Source organism: Chiloscyllium plagiosum, unplaced genomic scaffold, assembly GCF_037043375.1.
Source record: "Chiloscyllium plagiosum isolate Xiang-an unplaced genomic scaffold, Cpla_swu_hap1 HiC_scaffold_39, whole genome shotgun sequence".
In the NCBI taxonomy this organism is placed as follows: domain Eukaryota; kingdom Metazoa; phylum Chordata; class Chondrichthyes; order Orectolobiformes; family Hemiscylliidae; genus Chiloscyllium; species Chiloscyllium plagiosum.
Genome location: NW_028270177.1, coordinates 39,499,706 through 39,523,013, shown reverse-complemented (window position 1 = coordinate 39,523,013; position 23,308 = coordinate 39,499,706). Strand labels below are relative to the sequence as shown.

The window sequence follows — 23,308 nt, the reverse complement described above, 5'->3', positions numbered from 1 at the left end:
GAAAAGCAGCCTATGTTTAAAGGGACAGAAACATTTCCATCTTGATCTTCAGAGAAACTTTAGTGTACTTGTACAAGGAACACAAAACTAGCATGTGGATAGGGAGGAATTCACCCTCCTGACCTTCATTGCAAGGAGAACGGAGTACAAGAGAAAGGATGGTAAGGCTTTGGTGAGACCATGTTCACAGGACTGTATGCAGTTGATCTCCCATTGGTTTCTGGGCTGAGTGGGTCAACCTGTGATTAGAGGTTAAGTAAACTGGTTCTAAACACCCTGTGAAGGGTCTGTTTCCGTCCTGTACATCTCAATGACTCTAAGTTTAGAAGAATGAGAGGGGATCTCTTTGAAACATTCAAGATTCTGAAATGGATTGACAGGATAGGCATTGAAAATTGGTTTCCCCGGGCTGAAGAATCTAAATCACAACGAGAGACTTGGGGTAAGAGGGAAATCATTTAGGACTGATAGGAGAAAAGTTTACATCACTCCAAAACTTAGGAATCTTTGGAAATGTCCAACTCAGACCTCTATCAGATCCCCCTCAACCACCTCTGCTCCAAAGTAAACAACCCAAGCGACCCCAGTCTCTCTTCACAGTTGAAATGCTGTAACCCAAACAACATTCTGGTGAATTTCCTTTACACTCCCTTCAGTGCAATCACATCCTTTCTATAGTGTGGTGTTCAGAAATGCACATGTAACCCAGCTGTGGCCTAACCTAAGTCTTTTATGGTTCCAATGTAATCTCCCTGCTGTTATAATCCATGCCATGAATGATAAAGGAAAACATCCTGTATGTTTTAATTACCCTATTAACCTGCCTGAACCCCTTCAGGGATCTGAGGACAAATACTCCAAGATCCCTCTGTTCCTGAGTTTCCTCACTGAGTACTCCCATGTCTTGTTATTTTTACCAAAGACCATCACCTCACATTTCTCAGGATCAAATTGCATCTGCTATTCATCTGCCCATCTGACCAATCAGTTTATATTCCACCTGTGTGTTAACATCTTCCTCCTCAGTGTTGACCACATGCCCAGTCTTTGTGTCATCCGCAAACTTACTCATCATCACCAATCAACGCTTCAACCCTGTACCCCTGAAATAGAGTATAACAGGGAGAGATATACTGCAGCAACTGACCCAGCAACAACTTCCACTGAAAAATAAAGAAACTAAAAATCCTGGTTCTATGAGAGCCTGACCACACCCCTTCAGGCTGCTTCTATTGTTCCACTTTAAAAAAAACCCATGGCCTCACAAGCTGTTAACTTTATTCACTTTCACAATAGACAGCTCGTCACATCTGTCTTAAAACCTCTACTTTTAAAAGAAAATGAGGACAAAATAACCTCTTGGAGCCATATTAATGTCACGAGTTTCTTGATCCTTGTTAGAGCCATACTCATCCAGGCAAGGTGGGACATTCCATCATAGGCCTGATCTGTGCCAGAAGATGGCGTTAGGCTTTGTGAAGCCAAATCAGGTAATCACTAAGTGTTCCCACCCTCTGACGTATTAGATTAGATTACTTACAGTGTGGAAACAGGCCCTTCAGCCCAACATGTCCACATTGACCCTTCGAAGGACAACCCACCCATACCCATTCCCCTACATTTACCCCTTGACTTAACATTATGGGCAATTTAGCATGGCCAATTCACCTAACCTGCACATCTTTGTTCCATGGGAGGAAACTGGAGCACCCGGAGAAAACCCACACAATCAAGGGGAGAATGTGCCAGTTGCCTGAGGCAGGAATTGAACCGGTGTCACTGGGACTTTGAGGCAGCAGTGCTAACTGCTGTGCCACTGTGCGGTGTAGTCACAATACTTATATGACTGGCCCAGTTCAGGTTCTGGTCAATGATAATGTCAAGTTTGGTAAGAGTGGGTTATTCTGAAATGATAATGCCATCGAAATTCAAATGGAGATGATAAGCTACCTGTTACTAGTGTCGCAAAAAATGTCATTTTCCACTTATCAGCCCAAGCCAGAAGATTGTCCAGGAATTACTGCATATGAACACGGACTGTGTCAGTATTTTAGCAGTCACAAATGGAAGAGAACACTGTGCAATCATTTGTGACCATCTAAGTTCTGACCATATGGCTGCATGAAGGTCACTGAAGAAGCAGCAGTGGGACCAGCACCCTGAGGCATTCCTGCAGAGGTGTCCTTGGGTGATGCTGTCCAACCTCCCGGAACAACAACTCCCTCCCTGTGTGTGCTCGATACAATTCCAACCAATGGACCAAAAGACCAGAAAATGGAAAAGCTGAAGTTGCTCATTTGGCCCATTAAGCCTACTCCACCACTCAGTGAGATCGTGGCTGATCGGATTGTTTTTCCTTAGGAATTCAGAACCACAAACTGCAGATGCTGGAAATCGGAAAGGAAAACAGACACAGCTGGAGAAACTCAGTAGTCTGGCAGCATCTGTGGAGAGAAAGGAGAGTCAACATTTCAGGTCCAGTGACCCATCTTCAGAACAGAATTCACGACTCCATATTCCTGCCTTTTCCCCATTAATCCTCGCTTCCCTGGCTGATGAAAAATCTCAGCCTTAACGACACAGCATCCAAACCCCGATGTAAAGAGTTCCAAGTACTGACAGAGGTTATTCCTCATCACTGTCTGAAGCGGGCAAAGCCTTACTCTGAAATTCTGCCCTCTGGTCTTATATTGTCCCACAAGGGGAGACAACCTTTCAGCATCTACCCTGTCAAGCCCCCCGCAAGAACCTTTTATCAGTACAGGCCCAACCTACTCAACCTCTCCTCATAAGAACATTCCTCCATGCCCACAATAAACGTGTTGAACACTCACCGTGCCATCTCTAATGTAAGCATATCTTTCCTTAGATAAGGGAACAAAACTGTCCACAGTATTCTATGGCAAGGTGGTGTTGGACTATGGTGGGCAAAATTAAATATCACCTAACACCAGGTTACAGTCCAACAGGTTTATTCTGAAGTATTTCTATTCTAGGAGAGGTTTAGCTACTGCGTTGCACAGTTTGAGTAAGACGTCACGATTTTTATACTCCATTCCGTTTGAGATAAAACCAACATTCTATTCACCTTCCCTAACACCTGCTGCACTTGGGAGCTAGTTCTTCTTTGACATACATTGCACTATTTCCTCCCTCCCCTGTACCAAATTCCCATTCTTCCAAATTCCTGACTTTTCCTGATTGAGTGCTGTACTCTTCTCCTGACCACACTCTGGAAAACTGAGTTTGACTGGGAGTTGGAGCAATGAATCTAAATTGTCAGCACAATAGAGATGCAGGAGGATAAACAGTATATGGTGTATGGTATTTGATTGGAGGAACAGTTGGAGAGGATTCATGGCAGCAAAGATCATCTTCATGTATTGAAAAATACTACAAGGACAAAAACACTGTCAAGAGAAACTGAATGTTACACTTGACAGAAGAATCCTCGAACTGAACAGCACTGAGTTGCTACTGAAGACAACATCTTAAGTTACTGGAATTTGCAGGCCATGAATGTGGGTGTTTTGGTTTCAACATCTGCATGTTTATCAAGATTTGAATGACATTAAATGGTGGGCTGTGGCTTCGGCACTATTCTTTATAAAATCTGAAGGAAGGAACAGGAAACTGCAGAAAGAGAAAGGGGATAAAGAGCTAAGGTCTGTAAAATCTGGAGGTCCAGCAGAGGCTGAACATCTTTCGGTTCAGAACAAGTTGAAGGCAAGGCACGTTGGTCTCAAAGTCAATAAGAATGACTTCGTTTGGATTGGTAGGTTCAAGTAGCAATGACTGTTGATGGTTTGCATACTGGGTTCCTTCTATCTTACTTAACAGAACATTTCTTTGTTTCAGGGAAACCTGTGTTTAATCCTGTTTCACTGTATCTATCAGATGTATGCCTTGGAAAATATACAGGAAGATTTTCAGGTACCGATAACATACTAATTGAATGTGTCTGTCCAATTCTCCCTTTATCTTGCATGTTTATTTCCCTGTGTTTCCTCTCCATTTGTGTTTCCTTTGCCTGACTGTTATATTTCCCTGTTCCTTTTTACATATTTCCCCTTGATTCACATGGCTGTATAGATACGTGTCTGGATTTGCTTAGTAATTTAATGCCAGACCTTTGTCGATCATATAAAGTGTTTTCATAAGCCATAGGAATAGAAATAGGCCATTCACCCACAGAGTCTGCTCCGGCATTCAAGGAGATAGTAGTGTATCTGCTAATCCTCAATTCAACATTTCTGCCTTTTTCCCATAACCCTTAATCACATTCAGGACAGAGATACATTTTTAATGCAACAGCCTCATGAGCCTTATGTGGTAAAGAATTCCACAGACGAGAGGCAGGGTGCCTGCAGAGTGGAGAGATGGAGGAGATGATCTGGGGGTTGCAGTGAGAGAGAGAGACTCACTGCCTTGAAGAAGTTTTCCTCCTCTCTCTACAAGAATCTCAGTGAGTGTCTCTCTCACTGCAACCCCCAGGTCATCTCCTCCAGCCCCATCCCCATTCACCTATTGTTACTTTCTCTCCACCCCCACCCCCATCTCATTTATCTCTCCACTCTGCAGGCACCTAATTCCTCATGAAGGGCTTTTGCCTGAAACATCGAATTTCCTGCTCCTCGGATGCTGCCTGACCTGCTGTGCTTTTCCAGCACCACTCTAATCTAGACTCTGAGAAGTTTCTCAACCCCATTTTCCCACCATCTCCCCATAACCTTTTATCCCTTTAACAATTAAGAACCTATCTCTATCTCTGTCTTTAATAGACTCAATAACCTAGCTATCACAGCCTTCTTTGGCAATGAATTTCATAGATTCACCACTCTCTGACTGAAGAAGTTTCTCCTCATCTCTGTTCTGAAATGCCTTCCCTTTACTCTAAGGCTGTGCCCTCTGGTCCCAGTCTCAAATGCTAATGGATACATTCTCTTAACACCCACTCTTGCCAAGCCTTTCAGTATTCTGTAAATTTCAATTAGATCCCACATCCTTCAAAACTCCATTGAGTATAGGCCCAGAGTTTCAACATCCCTCATATGGGATGGATGGGTTGGACCGAAGGGTCTATTTCCGTGCTGTACATCTCTATAACTCTATGTTAAGCTTTTCATTCCTGAGATCATGCTTGTGAACCTCGTCTGGCCCCACTCCCAAGATAGAGATAAGGGGCCCTACACTGCTCACAATATTCTAATTATGGTCTGACCAGAAATGTACAAACCCTCTGAATTACATCCCTGCTTTTATGTTTGTGCTCTTGAAATAAAAACCAATATTGCATTTGCCTTCCTAACTACCGACTCAACTTGCAAGTTAACCTTTACACAATTCTGGATTAGGACTTCCAAGTCCCTTTACACTTCAGATTTCTGAATTCTCTCCCCATTTAGAAATTAGTCTATGCCTCAATCCTTCCTACCAAAGTGCATGACCTCACACTTTCCCACATTATATTCTATCTGTCACTTCTTTGCCCACTCTCCTAACCTGTTTAAATCTTTCTGCAGAGTCCCAGCCTTCTCAACACTACCTGTCCCTCCATCTACCTTTGTATCATTTGCTAACTTAGCCAGAATGCTCTCAGTTCCTGCATCCAGACCATTAATGTAAAACATGAAAAGTTGTCGTCCCAACGCTGACCTTTGCAGAATTCCACTAGTCACCAGCTTCCATCCTGAGAACGACCCTTTTATCCCCACTCTCTGGTTGTCAGGCAGAAAGAAATCTTCTATCCATACTCATACCTTACCTCTAACACCACGGGCTCGATGGGCTCTTTCATATCTACCTGATGCTTCTAAATATCATCTGAAAACACATCAATCTCCACACCGACAACTCCCAGCTCCACCCCATCTTCACCTCTCGATACCCTCATCACTTCTAAACTGTCAGACTGTCTGATATCCAGTACCATATCAGCAAACATTGCTTCCAACTAAATGACAGGAATCAAAAGCTCCTATCTTTTAATCCTTGTGACAAACTTCAGTGTTGACTTACCAGCTCCATTCTTCTGTCTGGTAGCTGTTTGAGGCTGAACTACCCTGTTCACAGCCTGGGTACCAGCTACACATGTATGTTTAGGGAGGAGATGGTTATATGTTATTGAACTGGTTATCCAGAGGTCCAAGCTAATGTTCTCAGGATCACGGTTCAAATTCCACCATAGCAGAAGGTGGAATTTGAATTCAATTTCTATATTGCGTCATACAGCCATACCGCACAGAAGCAGACCCTTCGATCCAACCAGTCCTTGCCAAACATAATCCCAAACTAAACTAGTCCCAACCTGCTGCTCCTGGCTCATATCCCTCCAAACCTTTCCTATGCATGTACTTATCCAAATATCTTTTAAACATTCTAATGGTACCCATATCCACCACTTCTTCAGGAAGTTCATTCCACACATGAACCAACCTCTGTGGTAAAGAAAAAGCATCCACCCATGCCTTTTAAAAATCTTTCTCCTCCCAACTTAAAAATGTGCCTCCTAGTCTTGAAATCCCCCATCCTCGGGAAAAGACAACTCCCATTAACTCTATCAATACCCCTCACCTCAGCTCTGGGGAAACCTCAGTGATTATCATGAAAAGAACACATTTGGTTCACTAATGCCTTCTCAGACAATCTCCTGTTCTGAGGAACATGTGACTCCAAACTCACCTCAACTCTGACTCTGAACTGCCCTCTGAAATGGGGAAACAAGCCACTTACTTCAAGCTCAGTTACGGATAGGCAACAAATGTTGGCCTTGCCAGTGATATATACATCTCAAGAAAATAGTTTTTCAAAAAATATGGTTTTCAAGTTGAATATTAGATTACTTACTGTGTGGAAACGGCCCTTCAGCCCAACACGTCCACACCGACCCTCCGAAGAGCAACCCACCCAGACCCATTCCCCTACATCTAACACTACAGGCAATTTAGCATGGCCAATTCACCTAACCTGCATATTTTCTTTTTAACTGTGGGAGCACCCGGAGGAAACCCGCACAGACACGGGGAGAATGTGCAAATTCCAAACCGACAGTTGCCTGAGGTGGGAATTGAACCCAGTGTCTGGCACTATGAGGCAGCAGTGCTAACCACTGTGCCACCATGCCGCCCATATCTGATCAGATATCCACACACTCATCAAGATTATTTATTTCCACCTCCATCATTTCACCACCAACATTCCCTGCTCATTTGCTGCTGAAACTCTCAGCCACACCTTTGCTCCCTCTAGAATTGCCTATTTCCATGCACTCCTCATCCACACTCTCATGTCCTGAATCTCACAAAGTCCTGCCACCCACGGGCTTGCTCACCTCCTCTGGTTCCAAGTGAAGGAACACATTCATTTATAAATTCTCATCCCTGTTTTCAAATCCTTCCATGACTTTGTTCCTTCCTATTTCTGTAATATCCTCCAGCCCACAATGTTCTAAGATATCTGTGCTCATTTAATACTGGCCTCTTTGGCCAAACCCTAACCCTCATTTTAATTGATTCACCATTGGTGGCCAAGTCTTCAGCTACCTCTTGCTGTACCTTGAACTCTCTCCATTTCCTTTCTCCCTCTGTATCGTTTCTTCTGCAAATCTTTGTGCCCTCTCCCTATGTTGCCTATTCACTCTGACCCTTTGTATTTCCTGTCTCCCCTTCCAGCTGCCCCCTCCTTTTCCCATGTCCTCCTATTACACTCCCTTAAGTGTTCCCATAGGATTTGCCATATATCCAAATTAATTAAATTAACTGGATTTTCATCATATGTACCCATGACGTGTGCAAGAAAACTGTCCAATAAAAAGTGTGAAGTTATGGGGCCGAAGCTAGGAAAATGGCACCAGTAAGACATTCATTCAGAGAGTTGACACAAAACTGAATCGTCCAAATGGTCTCCTTTGGCACTGACCAAATTCTATAATTCTAGGAACATGTGAGATTACTTGCATTCTATCCTAAAGGGGCTGAATGCGGAGCTCAGGAAGTAAGAGACAGGTTTACATAATGTCCACACACCGACATTTCTCCAATCAGAAATCTGACTGATCATCTCCTGCCCGTGCCCAGCTCAGCCTCACACCAACCATCAAAAAAAATGAAGAATGAGGAAATAAACTTTGTGGGCAAACCTGCAAGCACTATCAAGATCGCCAGCTAAAGCTCCTTTATGAACCAGAGAGATGATAAGCCCCTTCGAGAATGTGGTTGGGGGAATAATAACTGGAAACCAGGAAATAGTAGAGGAGTTGCATAACTACTTTGCACCTGTTTTCATAGTAAAAAACATTCATATCATTCCAAAATTACGAAATGTTCACCAGACAAAAGCAGGAGAGGAAATAGGACTAATGTCATTTGCTAAACTTGGATGGCACGGAAGAATTGTAGAGGAAAAAGTGTTTCAGGGTGAGGACCAGTTCAGTCAGTCGAAGGAGGGTATCCGTGGAAGGGTACTGGTTGGTACGGCGGGAAAGGAAGAAGTAGAGGGCTTTAAGTCCTTCGTGATGGGGGATGGAGGTGTACAGGGACTGGATGTCCATGGTGAAGATAAGACGTTGGGGGCCGGGGAAGCGAAAATCATGGAGGAGGTGGAGGGCGTGGGTTTCAGGGTGAGGACCAGTTCAGTCAGTCGAAGGAGGGTGTCGGTGGAAGGGTACTGGTTGGTACGGCGGGAAAGGAAGAAGCTTCAGGGTGAGGACCAGTTCAGTCAGTTTCAGGGTGAGGACCAGTTCAGTCAGTTCAGTTGTGCTCCCACGAGGAGGTTGAACAGTTCATCCACTTTACCAACACTTTCCACCCCGACCTCAAATTCACCTGGACCGTCTCAGACTCCGCCCTCCCCTTCCTCGACCTTTCCATTTCTATCTTGGGTGACTGAATCGACACGGACATTTACTATAAACCGACCGACTCCCACAGCTACCTAGACTACACCTCCTCCCACCCTGCCTCCTGTAAAAATGCCATCCCATATTCCCAATTCCTTCGTCTCCGCCGCATCTGCTCCCAGGAGGACCAGTTCCAAAACCGTACAACCCAGATGGCCTCCTTCTTCAAGGACCGCAATCTCCCCCCAGACGTAGTCGACGATGCCCTCCACCGCATCTCTTCCACTTCCCGCTCCTCCGCCCATGAGCCCCGACCCTCCAACCGCCACCAGGACAGAACCCCACTGGTCCTCACCTACCACCCCACCAACCTCCATGTCCAGCGTATTATCCGCCGTCATTTCCGCCACCTCCAAACGGACCCCACCACCAGGGATATATTTCCCTCCCCTCCCCTATCAGCATTCCGAAAAGACCACTCCCTCCGTGACTCCCTCGTCAGGTTCACACCCCCCACCAACCCAACCACCACTACCGGCACCTTCCCCTGCAACCGCAAGAAATGTAAAACTTGCGCCCACACCTCCCTCCTTACTTCCTTCCAAGGCCCCAAGGGACACTTCCATATCCGCCACAAATTCACCTGCACCTCCACACATGTCATCTATTGCATCCGCTGCACCCGATGTGGCCTCCTCTGTATTGGGGAGACAGGCCGGCTACTTGCAGAATGTTTCAGAGAACACTTCTGGGACACCCGGACCAACCAACCCAACCACCCCGTAGCCCAACACTTCAACTCCCCTTCCCACTCCACCAAGGACATGCAGGTCCTTGGTCTCCTCCATCGCCAGACATGGCAACATGACGGTTGGAGGAAGAGCGCCTCATCTTCCGCCTGGGAACCCTCCAACCACAAGGGATGAACTTAGATTTCTCCAGTTTCCTCATTTCCCCTCCCCCCACCTTGTCTCAGTCAAATCCCTCGAACTCAGCACCGCCTTCCTAACCTGCAATCTTCTTCCTGACCTCTCCACCCCCACCCCACTCTGACCTATCACCCTCACCTTGACCTCTTTCCACCTATCGCATTTCCAACACCCCTCCCCCAAGTCCCTCCTCCCTACCTTTTATCTTAGCCTGCTGGACACACTTTCCTCATTCCTGAAGAAGGGCTTATGCCCGAAACGTCGATTCTCCTGTTCCTTGGATGCTGCCTGACCTGCTGTGCTTTTCCAGCAACACATTTTCAGCACGGAAGAATTGTACCAAAGGGTCTATTTCCGTGCCGTTTGATTCAGTGACTCGGAAATATTAGAATTATCGAAAGAGAAGAGGTGCTGGAGAAACTACCAGGGCTAAAGACTAATAAAGTCCATAGGCCTAATGGAATGCTTCTCAAGACATTAAAGACAGCAGCTACAGAGATAGTGGACACACTGGTAGGAATCTTCCAGGAATTCTTCAAGTCTGAAAAAGTCCCAGAGGATTAGGAAACTGTCAATGTGACACCTTTATTTAAAAAGGAAAGGGGGTAAACAAAAAAAAAAACAGATAATTATAGACCAGTTAGTTGAACTGATATTGCTCCTGGAGAAATATTGCTGCAATATAAAGGATGTAATAGCAGACCATTTCAAAATGCAGAACAGCTCAAGCAGAGGTAGCATGGCCACACAAAGGGGAAATTGTGCCTCACAATTTTACTAGAATTCTTTGAGGCAGCAACAAGCAGGACAGATAAAGGAGAAGCAGTGGATGTTATACAATTGGATTTTCAGGAGGTGTTTAATGAGGTATCACACATTACACTACTTTACAACATAAGCCGTGATGTGAAGGTGCTGGTGTGAGACTGAGGTGGACAAAGTCAAAACTCACACGACACTGGGTTATAGTCCAACAGGTTTGTTTGAAAAGACAAGCTTTCAGAGCCTTGCCCCTTCTTCAGGTGCTGGTGAGGGATGATATATCAGACACAGAATTTATAAACAAAAGATCAGTCATACAACTGATGCAAATGTATTGAGCAAACCTAGATGACTTTTCAGTCTTTAATCAGTTAGATTGGAAGTGCACCCTCTCTCACACTGTCATGCCCACTCACAGACAGACACATATACTCTCGTTTCTCTCTCTCTCCCCTCCTCCCCACCTCCCCCCAACCCCACCCCCTCCCCCCTCTCACACACAAATGCTCTCCACCTCTGCCACAGAGATCAGTGCTGGCACCACAATTATTTCCCGTGCTTCTTCATGACTTGGATGGAGAAAGTGAATATCCTGAAGCTAAATTTGCAAATGGGGCTAAAAATAATTGGGAAGGCAATCAGTGAGGATGACACAAACAATTTGGAGAGGGATACAGACAGGTTACGTGAGTGGCCCAACATTTGGCAGGTGGAAAATGTAAGGTGATGCCCTTTGACTGGAAGAATAAAGGAGCTGAATACTTAAATCGGGAAAGAACTGCAGAAAGCTACAGAACAGAGGGATTCAGGAGTCCTCTTCCATAAATCACAAATATATCCAAGTTCAGTGGGAAATAAGGAAGGCAAACGGAATGCTGGCCTTTACTTGAAAGAGAATGACATTTCAATGTAGGGTGCTGTGAGAGATACCTATAAAGAATGTTGTTTCTGTAAAGAATTGAGTTTGTTTAAAGTACTAAAAGAATTTAAATGTGCTTACATGAGTAAAAGCTAGTGTTAGCATTTTGCAATTCCTCAAGCGAGGTTATACTCAGAAATAACGAACTAAGAAATAAGGAAGTTGTGAGAAATTGAGAAGTATGTTGCTTTTGCAGAAAGCTAATACTGCTGACAAGCTAAGAATTGCAAGAGTAAAAGCTCAATTATTAAGTTTCTAGTAGATAAGGGTATGTGTGTACCAGAAAGAGGAACAATAAGCAGACATAACGCTGAGGACAGTTGCAAGGAAATGATAAGAATAGCAATCTTCTTGTGCACTTGGAAAAGGAGAAGAATGCAAAACCACTAACTTAACATGTGATAGTGGCTTTGCAAGACAGTTACAGCGTATATTCCAGAAAACAGAAGGGGAGTTTAATTTAGATAAAGAGAAGTTACGTAGTGGCCTTTAAGCCAATAGGTAGGATAAAGGGGTGGGAGAAGTGATCTCATGCAGCACCAAGGGTATAATTATGTACATGTTCAAATGCTCAGGGCTCATTTGCCTAATGCATCTGAAGCCCTTACTTGCAAGTTCGTAAATAAATTGCCTTGTTTCCAGCTTTTAGTGGTCTCAGCTAATTTTATTGAGTTTGTTTCTAACAGTGCTATTGTTCCAAATTGGCCTCCTCCCACCTCTATCAGCACGCCAATCACCCACCAATCCTGTCGTAACTTACCAATTAGCTCCAAGCACCGCCACACCACCAATTTAAAACTCTCATCAATAAATTAATCATTTTGCAACAACATATCCCTTCTTAATCTAGTTACCTTGTCCACAGAAAATATATAATTTATCACACAGGCAGAGAATTAGTATCTGGATGAACATCTGAAACTTTGTGGGAGAAATAGCAAATTGTGTTCATCAAGAAAATATATTTCACCCTCCACCCAATACAGCATTGGTACAGAGGTACTAGTGACATGTTGATGTATGAATAGCTGAGGAAAGGTCACTGAACTCAAAACATTAACTTTTTCTCTCTTCACAGATGCTGCCAGACATGCTGAGTTTCTCCAGCAATTTCTGTCATTGTCTAACTCAGCCTGGTATATATTTAATAAGTGTGCCTCCATTGCTCACTGGGGAGAGAATGCAACAACCACCAAAAACACCTACAATCCTCAAGAGAATAAATTCTCCTTGATCGATCTTCAGTGGGAAACCTTCAGTTTTAAACCGAGCCCCCTCGGTTTAAAACTAAACCGATAGATTCTCTCAGGAGATGAAATATCTTTCAGGGCCTCAAAGCCTGCTTCTACCGTCCTTCCCAGACTTCACAAACAGAATTGACCCATTTCTCACCCTGCTCCTGCCCCTCTGAAATCAGGTCTTCATATTTGACTCTACTTTTTCTCCCTTGGTCAGTCTCTTCACACTTACATTTATGGTTCTTCTGATATTTTACATTAGTCCCACAATTTCCTGTTTCCTGGACTGAGCTGCTTCCTCGTCACCACAGATGTGCAATCCCTCGACACATCAGGATGGTCTAAAGGCACTCTGCTTCTTTCTTGAAAGGAGGCCTCAACAGTTCCCATCATGCACCACACTCTATCATCTGGCTGAGTTTGTTCTCACTTTAAAAAAGGTATCCTTTAACTCATCTCACTCTCCAGGTCAAGGGAGTGGATAAGGACACCTGCATGGGTCCTAGTTCTGCCTGTCCCTTTGTTGAGTCTGTGAAACATTTCTTGTTCCAGTCCAACTCAGGGCCCCCTCTCACAACTCTTTCTCCAATACACTGATGATCACTAACGCTCTCATCTGGAATTGGAAAAAAAATATAAGTTTTGATTCAAACTTCCATATTTCTTTCACCTTTGCCTGGTCTATCTCTGACACTCCCCTTCCCTTCCTCAATTTTGATTTTTCTTTTTTTTGATATGAGGTTGCCCACCAATACCCATTACAACCTCTCCAACCCCCTACAGTTAACACCTCCTCATACCCTGCTGTTGAAAGGACTCCATTCCATTTGTCCTGTTCCTCTGCAGGACCTGTTCTCATAATGCCACCTTCCACAGCGTGCACTCCTTTATCCTCAAGCAAAGATTCCTCACCACCATGGGGGGGGGGGGAAACAGGGTTCTCAGTCAGGTCCAATCCATTTCCCATAATTCTACCTCCACCTCTTCTCCGTCTTCCCAGAATAACGATAGTCATAGAGTCATACACCTGTGCAGTATGGAAACAGACCCTTCAGGCCAACATGTCAATGCTGACCTGATATCCTAATCTCATCTAGTCCCATTGGCCAGCACTTTGCCCATAAGCTCTAAACCCTTCCTTTTCATATACCCATCCAGATGCCTTTTAAATGTTGTAATTATATCATCCTCCACCATTTCCTCATTCCATACATGTACCACCCTCTGCTTGGAAAACTTGCCCCTGAGGTCCCAGTTAAATCTTTCCCCTCTCACCCTAAACCTATGGCCTGTAGTTCTGGACTCTCCGCCACCTCCCCGCGCCCCACCCCCACCCCACAACCCAACCCCCGCCCCCAACCCAGGGAAAAGACTTTGTCCATTTAGCCTATCCATGTCCCTCATGATTTTATCAACATAAACCTCTAAAAGGTCATTCCTCAGCCTCCAACATTCCAGGGAAAATATCCCCAGTCTAATCAGCCTCTCCCTAGAGCGCAAATCATTACCTCTGGCTCAAATCCTTGTAAATCTTTTCTGAACCCTTTCAAGTTTCACAACATGTTTCCCATACAAGAGAGACCAGAATTGCACACAGTATTGCGAAGTGGCCGAACCACTGTCCTTACAGCCACAATAACTCCTATACTTGATGCTCTGACCAATAAAAGAAAGCATATCAAACACCTTCTTCACTATCCTATCAAGGAGCTATGAATTTGCACTCCAAGATCGCTTTGTTCAGCAACGTTCCTCAGGACCTTCCTTTGTCCTCAGTTTCCACTCCACCAGTCTCCTGCATTCAAAGGACCATCCTCAACCATTTCCTGAACCTCTCACAAGATGCTACCAGCAACATCATTCCCTCCTCTCCACGATGAGCATTCCCAGGGATCACTCCCTCCCTGGTTCACTCTTCCATCATTCCTATCAATTCCTCATCCCCACTCTCCCCGTGATATTGATGAGACCAAAAGCAGGCAGGGTGACTACTTTGCTGAACACCTTTGCTTTGTCTGTAAGAATGATTCTGACCTTCTAGTTCCTTGTCATTTCAATAAACCATCTTGCTCCCATGCTGATGTGACTGTCCTGGGCCTGCTATATTGTTTCAACAAAACTCAACACAACCTGGAGGAACAGTATCTCATTTTCTACCTCGATAGATATGTTACAGCCTTCAGGACCCAACATGGAATTCAACAATTACAAACTGTGAACACACATTATACCCCCCTCCCTGTCTTTTTAGCTTTGTGCCCAGTACAGCTGACCTATTTTCTCCTGTTCAAACTGATCATGAACACTATTTGACATTTCAGTCTCTCTTTTACAATTATTGAAACCCCCATTGTCTTCTGCTTTGGGCACCCTCACAGTATGTTCCTCTTGCTCCTTCTCTCCCTCTGTCATCAGCATAAAAACCATCACTTTCCAACACTTTTCAGTTCTGAAGGGCCATATCAGAATTGAAATGTAACTCCGTGTCTCTCTCCAATAAATGCGACCTGACCTGCTATATTTCTCCGGTATTTTCTGTTTTTATTTAATATCCTGCAAAAGCTGATCTTCAGCTGTGCATATCAGAGAACAAACTTCAGTTTTTCACTGTGTTCCAGGGAGTTGCAAATGAAGAAATGAAACTAAATAATCCACTGAAATTGATCACAGAAGCAAAAGCCAGGCTCGGATCTACTTACGCTTGGAATAAAGGTGAGTTCATGCAACGTTTCCAACAAGTTTCAGCAACAAGTCAAAAGACAGAGTACAGAAAGGGTCAGGGATCTGGCTTCAGGCACATAAGATGAGAAGACAACTGTGGGGATTGGAGCAGTCAACACAGGACCAAGGGGATATTTATCCTTAAACGCACACAGTACATGAACGAGGGCAATGAGTTTGTAGCACAGATAGAATTAGAGTCATTAGAGAGGTATAGCACAGAAACAGACCCTTCAGTCCAACTCGTCCGTGTTGGCCAGATATCCCAACCTAATCTCGTCCCAATTGCCAGCACTTGGCCCATATCCCACTAAACTGTTCGGATTCATATACACATCCAGATGCCTCTTAAATATCGCATTCAATTTATTATCATGTGTACCGAGGCACAGTGAAAAGCTTTGTTTTGCGAGCAATATAGGCAGATCACAGAGTTAAGTAACACAGATAAGTAAATAATGGGTACCAGCAGCAAAAACAAAAACACAGGTACAGGTGAATGTTAAGAGTATGTGAGTACATTCAGTATTCTAACAACAGTAGAGTAGTAACTGCTTCGAAACTGGCTGATGAGTGTGTTCTGGTTTCTGTACCTTCTCCCTGATGGTAGACGTTGTAGAAAAACATTGCCAGGATGGGATGGATCTTTGAGAATGCTGGCGGCCTTTTCTTAACAGCGGGCCTGGTGGATGGATTCTATAGATGGGAGGTTGGTTTTTGTGATTGTCCAGACCGAGTTCACCACTCTCTGTAACTGTCTCCGATCTTGAATGGTACAGTTGCCATACCAGGTAGTGATGCATCCAGACAGAATGCTCTCGATGGCGCACCTATAAAAGTTTGCAAGGGTATTTGCCTTCATGTCAAATTTCCTCAGCTGCCTGAGGAAGAAGAGACATTGTTGGGCCTTTGTGACCAGTGTGTCCACATGAAGATCCAAGAAAGCCAGTTGTGGATGACCACTCCCAGGAGCCTGATACTCTCCACTCCCTCTCCCTCTGTGCTGTTAATGTGGAGGGGGGCATGAGTAACACCCTGCCAAAAGTCAATAATGAGTTCTTTGGTTTTGCTGGCATTGAGAGCTAGGTTTTTTTCAGTGCACCATTTTTCTAGGTCTTCCACTTCCCCTCTGTAATCTGTTTCATTGCCATCTGAGATTTGACTGACGATGGTGGTGGCATCAGCTAACCTGTAAATGGCAATAGTCTGGTATTTGACAATGCAGTCATGGGTATTAGTGAGTACAGTAAGGGGTTGATTACGCAGCCCTGGAGGGCTCCAGTGTTGAGTGTTAGTGAGGATGAAATATTGTCCCCAATCTTCACTAATTGCGGCCTGTGGGTCAGGAAACTGAGAATCTAGTTGCAAAGAGTGAGGCTATTGCAATTGTACCAGCCTCCACTACTTCCTCTGCAGCTTATTCCACACACGCACCACCCTCAGCATGAAACAATTGCCCCTTCAGTCCCTTTTATGTCTTTCACCTCTCATCCAAAACCTTCTACTTCTGGACTCCCCATCCCAGGGAAAAGACTTTGTCTATTTATCCTATCAATGCCCCTCATAATTTTATAGATATCTATGAGGTCACTCCTCAGCCTTCAACGCTCCAGGGAAAACAGCATCAGCCTCCTCAGCCTTTACCTATCGCTCAAAACCTCCAACCCTGGCAATATCTTCATAAATCTTTTCTGAAAACTTTCAAGATTCACAAATTCCTTCCAATCGGAAGGAGAACAGAACTGCACACAATATTCCAAAAGCGGCCTAACCAATGTCCTGTACAGCTGCAACATGACCTCCCAACTCCTGTACTCAATGCTCTGACCAATAAAGGAAAGCCTGCGACTCCACTTTCAAGGAGCTATGAACCTGTACTCCAAGGTCTCTTTGTTCAGCAACACTCCCTACAACCTTACCATTCAGTGTATAAATCCTGCTAAGATTTACTTTCCCAAAATGCAGCACCTCGCATTTATCTGAATTAAACTCCAGCTGTCACTTCTCAGCCCATTGGCCCATCTGGTCAAGATCCCGTTGTAATCTGAGGTAACCTTCTTCGCTGTCCTCTAAACCTCCAATTTCGGTGTCATCTGCAAACTTACTAACCGGAGCTCAAATGTTCACGTCCAAAGCATTTATATAAATGATGAAAAATAGTGGACCCAGCACTCATCCTTGTGGCACTTCACTGGTCACAAGCCTCCAGTCTGTAAAACAACCCTCCATCACCACCCTCTATCTTTTATCTTTGAGCCAGTTCTGTATCCAAATTGCTAGTTCTCCCTGTGTTCTGTGTGATCTAACCTTGCGAATCAGTCTCCCATGAGGAAACTTGTCGAATGCCTCACTGAAGTCCACATAGATCAGGTCCACCGTTCTGCCCTCATCAATCCTCTTTGTTACTTCTTCAAAAAGCCCAATCAAGTTCATGAGACATGATTTCCCACATACAAAGTCATGCTGACTATTCCTAATCAGTCCTTGCCTTTCCAAATACATATCAATCCCTATCCCTCAGGATTCCCTCCAACAACCTGCCCACCACCGATGTGAAGTCTATAGTGTCCTGGCCTACCACCCTTCTTAAATGGTACCACGTTAGCCAACCTCCAGTCTTTCCAGCACTTCACCTGAGACTATTGATGATACAAATATCTCAGCAAGAGGCCCAACAATCACTTCACTAGCTTCCCACAGTCGGTGGGTACGATGTTGTGGCCATTACAAAGACATGGCTGCAAGGGGATCAGGGCTGGGAACGAAATATCGAAGGATATGGATCCTATTGAAAGAACAGGCAGGTGGGTGGAGGGAGCAGGATTTCCTTGTTCGTCAAAATCGAGACTAAATCAATAGCAAGAAGTGATATGGGAGGGTGCGGGTGGAAGGCAGAGAATGTGTTTGTATAGAATTGAGGAACCGCAAAGGGATAAAAAGACCCCAATGGGAGTTATGTACAGACCTCCAAGCAATTGTCAGTCTGTGGGGAAGAAATTAAATCCGGAGATAGTTTGAGAGGGAAAAGCTTGATTTAGACGTAATGGTATTATAATGGACTGAAGGAGAGTACAATGACATGAGGGAGGATCAGGCCAGAGTTGATTGGAAGGGAATCAAGCAGGGAAGACAGTAGAGCAGCAAGGGCAGGGTTTATGGGGTCATTTGGGAGGCACAGCAGAAATTCATCCCTAGGAAGAAGAATCAGACTAAAGGGAGGACAAGGTGTCCATGGCTGACAAGGGAAGGCAGGTACACCATGAAAACAAAGGCAAAAGTACATCATGTGGTGCAGATTAGTGGGGAGCCAGAGGATTGGGAAGACTTTAAAACCAGCAGATGCTAACTAAAAAAAGCAATAAGGGGAGAGAAGCTGAAACATTCAAGTAAGCTAGCTAGTAATATAAAAGAAGATTGCAAGAGTCTTTTAGATATATAAAAGGTAAGAGAGAGGCAAGAGTGGACACTGGACTACAAGAAAATGAGCTGGAGAAGTAGTAATGGGGAGCAAAGAAATTACAGAGGAACTACACAGATACTTTGCATTAGTCTTCACAGTGGAAGACACCAGCAGCCGACCAGAACTTCAAGAGAGTCAGGGAGCAGAGATGAGTGCAGTGGCCATCACTAAGGAGAAAGGGGCTAGGGAAGTTGAAATGTCTGAAGGTAGACAGATCACCTGGACTGGATGGACTACAGCTCAAGGTCTGAAGGGAACAGCTGAGGAGATCATTCAGAAAAAAATCACTGGAAGGTCCCAGACGTCCAGAAAATGGCTAACGTAACACTTCACTTTACAAAGAGAGGGTGGCAGAAGACAGGAAATTACAGCCAGACCTCTGTCATTGGTAAGTTATAAAGGATGAGACTATGGAGTACTAAGACCTACGTTGTAAAATAGGCTTTGTCCAAGCATGTCTGGTAAATTCTTCAAGGAGGTAATGAGCTAGTTAAACAGGACAACCAGTGATGTGATGTATGTGGATTCCCAGAAAGCTTTTGACAAGGTGCCACACAGGAGGCTGCTAGATAAGACAACAGCCCAGGGGTGTTAGGGGCAAGGTAATGGCGTGGATACTGGATTGGCTAACTGGTAGAAAACAGGGAATGGGATTAAAGGGGTCTTTTTCAGGATGACATCCGGTGAGTAGTGGAGTTCTGCAGGGGCAGCTATTCCCATTATACATTAACGATCGAGACGAGGAACTGAGTGCATTGCTGCTAAGCGTGCAGACGACACAAAGATGGGTGGAGGGTCAGGTTATGGGACAGGGAATCTGCAGAAGGACTTGGACAAGCACAGAGAGTGGACAAAGAACTGGCAGATGGAAGACAATGTGCGATATTGAGAGGTTATGCACTTTGGTAGAAAGAATACAGGCACAATCTTCCAAATAGGGAAAGGCTTTGGAAATCTGAAGCACAAAGGGATTTAGTAATCCAAGTTCAGGATTCTCCTAAGCTTAACATGTAGGTTCAGTTGGCAGTTAGGAAGGCAATGTAATGTTAGCATTCATTTTGAGAGGGTTATAGATTGTGCTATACATTGCGTTAGACTTTTGGGTGATTTTTGAGTGACTGTGAGTGATAGTCTTTGCTGGTCTATCCCAATCCCATTTTTCCCACCTGTCCCATCATTTATATGAAGCGATTTTCTATTTAACGAGGTTTTGCTGAAAGGTAACTAAGGTGTCAAAAGGGAACGACCTGTACCTGAATAGGGAAATGGGAAATAACATTGCTCTGGGTTCACATCTCATCCAGACAAGATGGGATGAACTGAAATAAGTTGGAATAGCCTCAGTCAGTTCCAAATGAACTGGGCCTACAATACAAAACTAGCATTGCCCAACAGAGTGTGGCTGGTGGCAAAAGAAATTTAACACTAAGCAGGTACACATGATGTCTCTGAGAGATGGAGGCAGAAGGGTCTGCTTATTTCAAAGAGTGGGCATGGTGGAGGGAAGAGTGGATGATCTCTTTTTATTCATCCTGGCCACCTGGACGAGGTACCATTTAATTATTCAACACAATGTCTTCAAGAAGGTGGGTTAATTGGGTGGAGTCAAGGTCTCCTGCTCATACATCTGTCCCCTATTAAGGCACAACATCTTCAGGTGTGAGAAGGGAAGGTGAGAGGAATCATACTGACATTACCACAATCCACAGCATCAGAAAGTTTCAGAAAATCCCCAGGTCACCTTAACTTTCCAAGTGAAGAAAAATAGTTTATTATAAAAGCCATGACAATGCTGAAGTACAGGTGACTGTCTTTCACCTCCATCTCCTCATTGTTTAGTGTCTGCGCTTAACTTTAATGCATCCCAACATTTTATTAGCAAATTCTCTCAATTTGGAGTTTGAAAAATGCTTTTAGTAATGATTTTAAATGTCCATTTTCTATTTTATCAGAATTGGATGTGGTTTTTGATGTGCAGCGCTCCACAATGAATCATGTGCTGACTCCTGTGGATCCGATTGTGTATGATGTCGTCAATGTGAATCTCGGACAGGGGTACTGCCGCAAGACTGGAAAGTTCACAAGTCCCAAGTGTGGGCTGTACTTTTTCAGTTACTCTTCACTGCCAGGGAGGGGTAGAAAGACAGATGTGGCCCTGATCAAGGACAATAAGATAGTCAGTCTCATTCATAGTGTGCTTCCAAGCGACAGTTCCCAGCTCTCAGCCAAAACTGTGATCCTGAATCTTCACCAAGGAGACCAGGTGTGGGTCAAGCTAGTTTCTGGGAATCTCTGGAGTGAGGAAGGATCACTCAGCTTCCAGGGGTTTCTCCTGACTCGTTCTGCTCAGTAATGGATCGGAAAGATTGAGATAAATTCTTCACTTCTGTGTTGGGTCAATATTTTCTGACCACCCTGCCAAACCTTACCATAACAGCTCACTTATAACAAGCTCACCGACACCATAGTGGAAAATATATCCTGTTTATCTCTGAGAATCACATTTGATTCCAAGAGAGCTTATGAATTAACAAATGCTTAATATCTGCTATATAGTATGCTTCAGGAACTCATCCTGTCAACAAATATCTCTTTAGATAATGGCACAGACAATAAGGGAGACACTGAGAGACAGGGACTAAGTAAGAAGGTCAGATCGAGGGAAGGATATAAGGACATAAGAACTAGAAGCAGGAGTAGGCAATTCAGCCCCAGAACCTGCTCCACCATTTGATACAATCATGGCTGATCACATCTCAGCCTCAACTTGCCTGCCCACTCTCCATAACCCGCCACCCATTATTAATTAGCTATCTATCTATCACCTCCTTAAATATACTCCATGTCCCAGAATCCACCACACTCTGCAGTAGTCAATTCCACAGATTCATGATCCTTTCATAGAAATTATTTCTCCTCTTCTGTTTTAAATCTGTTCAATTGGTTGAAGCAAACTCAGTTTTGAGATGGTGGAGATGCAGATCCCAATGCAAAAAATATATCACAATGAAAAGCTTTGAAAGTAAGTTCTCCATGTGGGAGCTATACCGAGAGAAAAAGTTGCAGAATTGACACCATGCTGGTAAAGCTTATGGCGAATCCACATTCGCACGTGGTGTCAAAATCTGTTCACAACAAATACACATTTATATGTAAACAGCAGCTTTCACATATTGAATTCTCTCATTTAAAGGGCCAGGTTTTAGTGTTTGCCGAATGATTCTCAGGCCTGTCTGTATGGATATGAAAATGTGTTGCTGGAAAAGCGCAGCAGGTCAGGCAGCATCCAAGGAGCAGGAGAATCGACATTTCGGGCAAGAGCCCCTCTTCAGGAATTCCTGAAGAAGGGCTCATGCCCGATACGTTGATTCTCCTGCTCTTTGGATGCTGCCTGACATGCTACGCTTTTCCAGCAAAACATTTTCAGCTCTGATCTCCAGCATCTGCAGTCCTCACTTTCTCCTGTCTGTATGGATATGACAATTTAGAATAACGCAAGTAGTTCTGTGCATCAGATCTTTCAATAAAGCTTCTTCCAGCATTTCAATAAAGCTTTTAAGTAAATCTTTTTTCACACACAGATGCATCCCCTTGACACACACAGGTACACAGACCAATCCACTCCACCCAAACACACATACACACACACACAGACGCGTCACCCAACACAAGCATATACACACACACAGATGGGTCCCCACCTGAAACAAGTGTCCTCCCAACACGCACACACATACTTCCCCCCGAGCGTATGCCCGCGCACACACACACACACACTCGTTGTCTCGATATGCACACAGACAGAGCCCCCAGATACACATGCACTTGCAGACTCATCCACCCCGCCTACCCCCATGGACACGTGCGTAAACCCCGAACACACAGGCATAAGCATTCACACCCCCACAATGCACATGCGCGAGTCCCCCATGTCACACACACAGACACATCACCCCCAAACATACACACACGCACAAATCCTCGCCGCATACAGACACGCCCCAGACACACACATAGAAACGTGCCCTCCCCGATGCACACACATATCCTGACATGCCCCTCCGTCATAGAGCTGCCGACTTACCCACCCACACACTCATAGATGCACCTGTCCCCTGACACGCACACACACAGACAGGCCTCCTGACATATACACCTGCGAGCATGTGTCCCCCTCCAACACACATGCCCGCATGCAGTTGCGCCACCCTGACACATACACATACACCCACCCATTCACATAAGCACATACGAGTCCCTGACATGCACACATGCGCCCCCAACACATAAACATATGCCCTCGTATTATGAAGATGTGGGTGTACTGTACCTTTAAGAAAGTTAAAAGCTAGTAGAATGACCTGACAGCACCAAGTGTTCTGAACAAGATACAATGTCACCATTTCATCCAGCAGCTAGTGTATCTGGTTGCATGGAGACAAA

The 23,308-nt window shown here is 44.5% G+C and overlaps 1 protein-coding gene across 1 annotated transcript; it reads left to right on the top strand.

Annotated features, from left to right (window-relative positions):
* Positions 1-3,632: 3,632 nt before the first annotated feature.
* On the top strand, positions 3,633-22,166 carry LOC148138670 (complement C1q tumor necrosis factor-related protein 3-like). The gene is made up of 4 exons (XM_087981318.1): positions 3,633-3,775; positions 3,859-3,933; positions 15,303-15,396; positions 20,818-22,166. The coding sequence occupies exons 1-4, from the start codon at positions 3,758-3,760 to the stop codon at positions 21,216-21,218; spliced, it is 588 nt and encodes a 195-aa protein (XP_087837444.1). The 5' UTR covers positions 3,633-3,757; the 3' UTR covers positions 21,219-22,166.
* Positions 22,167-23,308: the final 1,142 nt, after the last annotated feature.

Excerpts from the sequence above, each read along its gene's own strand:
- LOC148138670 (XM_087981318.1), top strand. Across the intron at positions 3,934-15,302 it reads ATATACAGGAAGATTTTCAG|GGAGTTGCAAATGAAGAAAT; the intron begins GTACCGATAACA and ends ACTGTGTTCCAG. Across the intron at positions 15,397-20,817 it reads TACTTACGCTTGGAATAAAG|AATTGGATGTGGTTTTTGAT; the intron begins GTGAGTTCATGC and ends CTATTTTATCAG.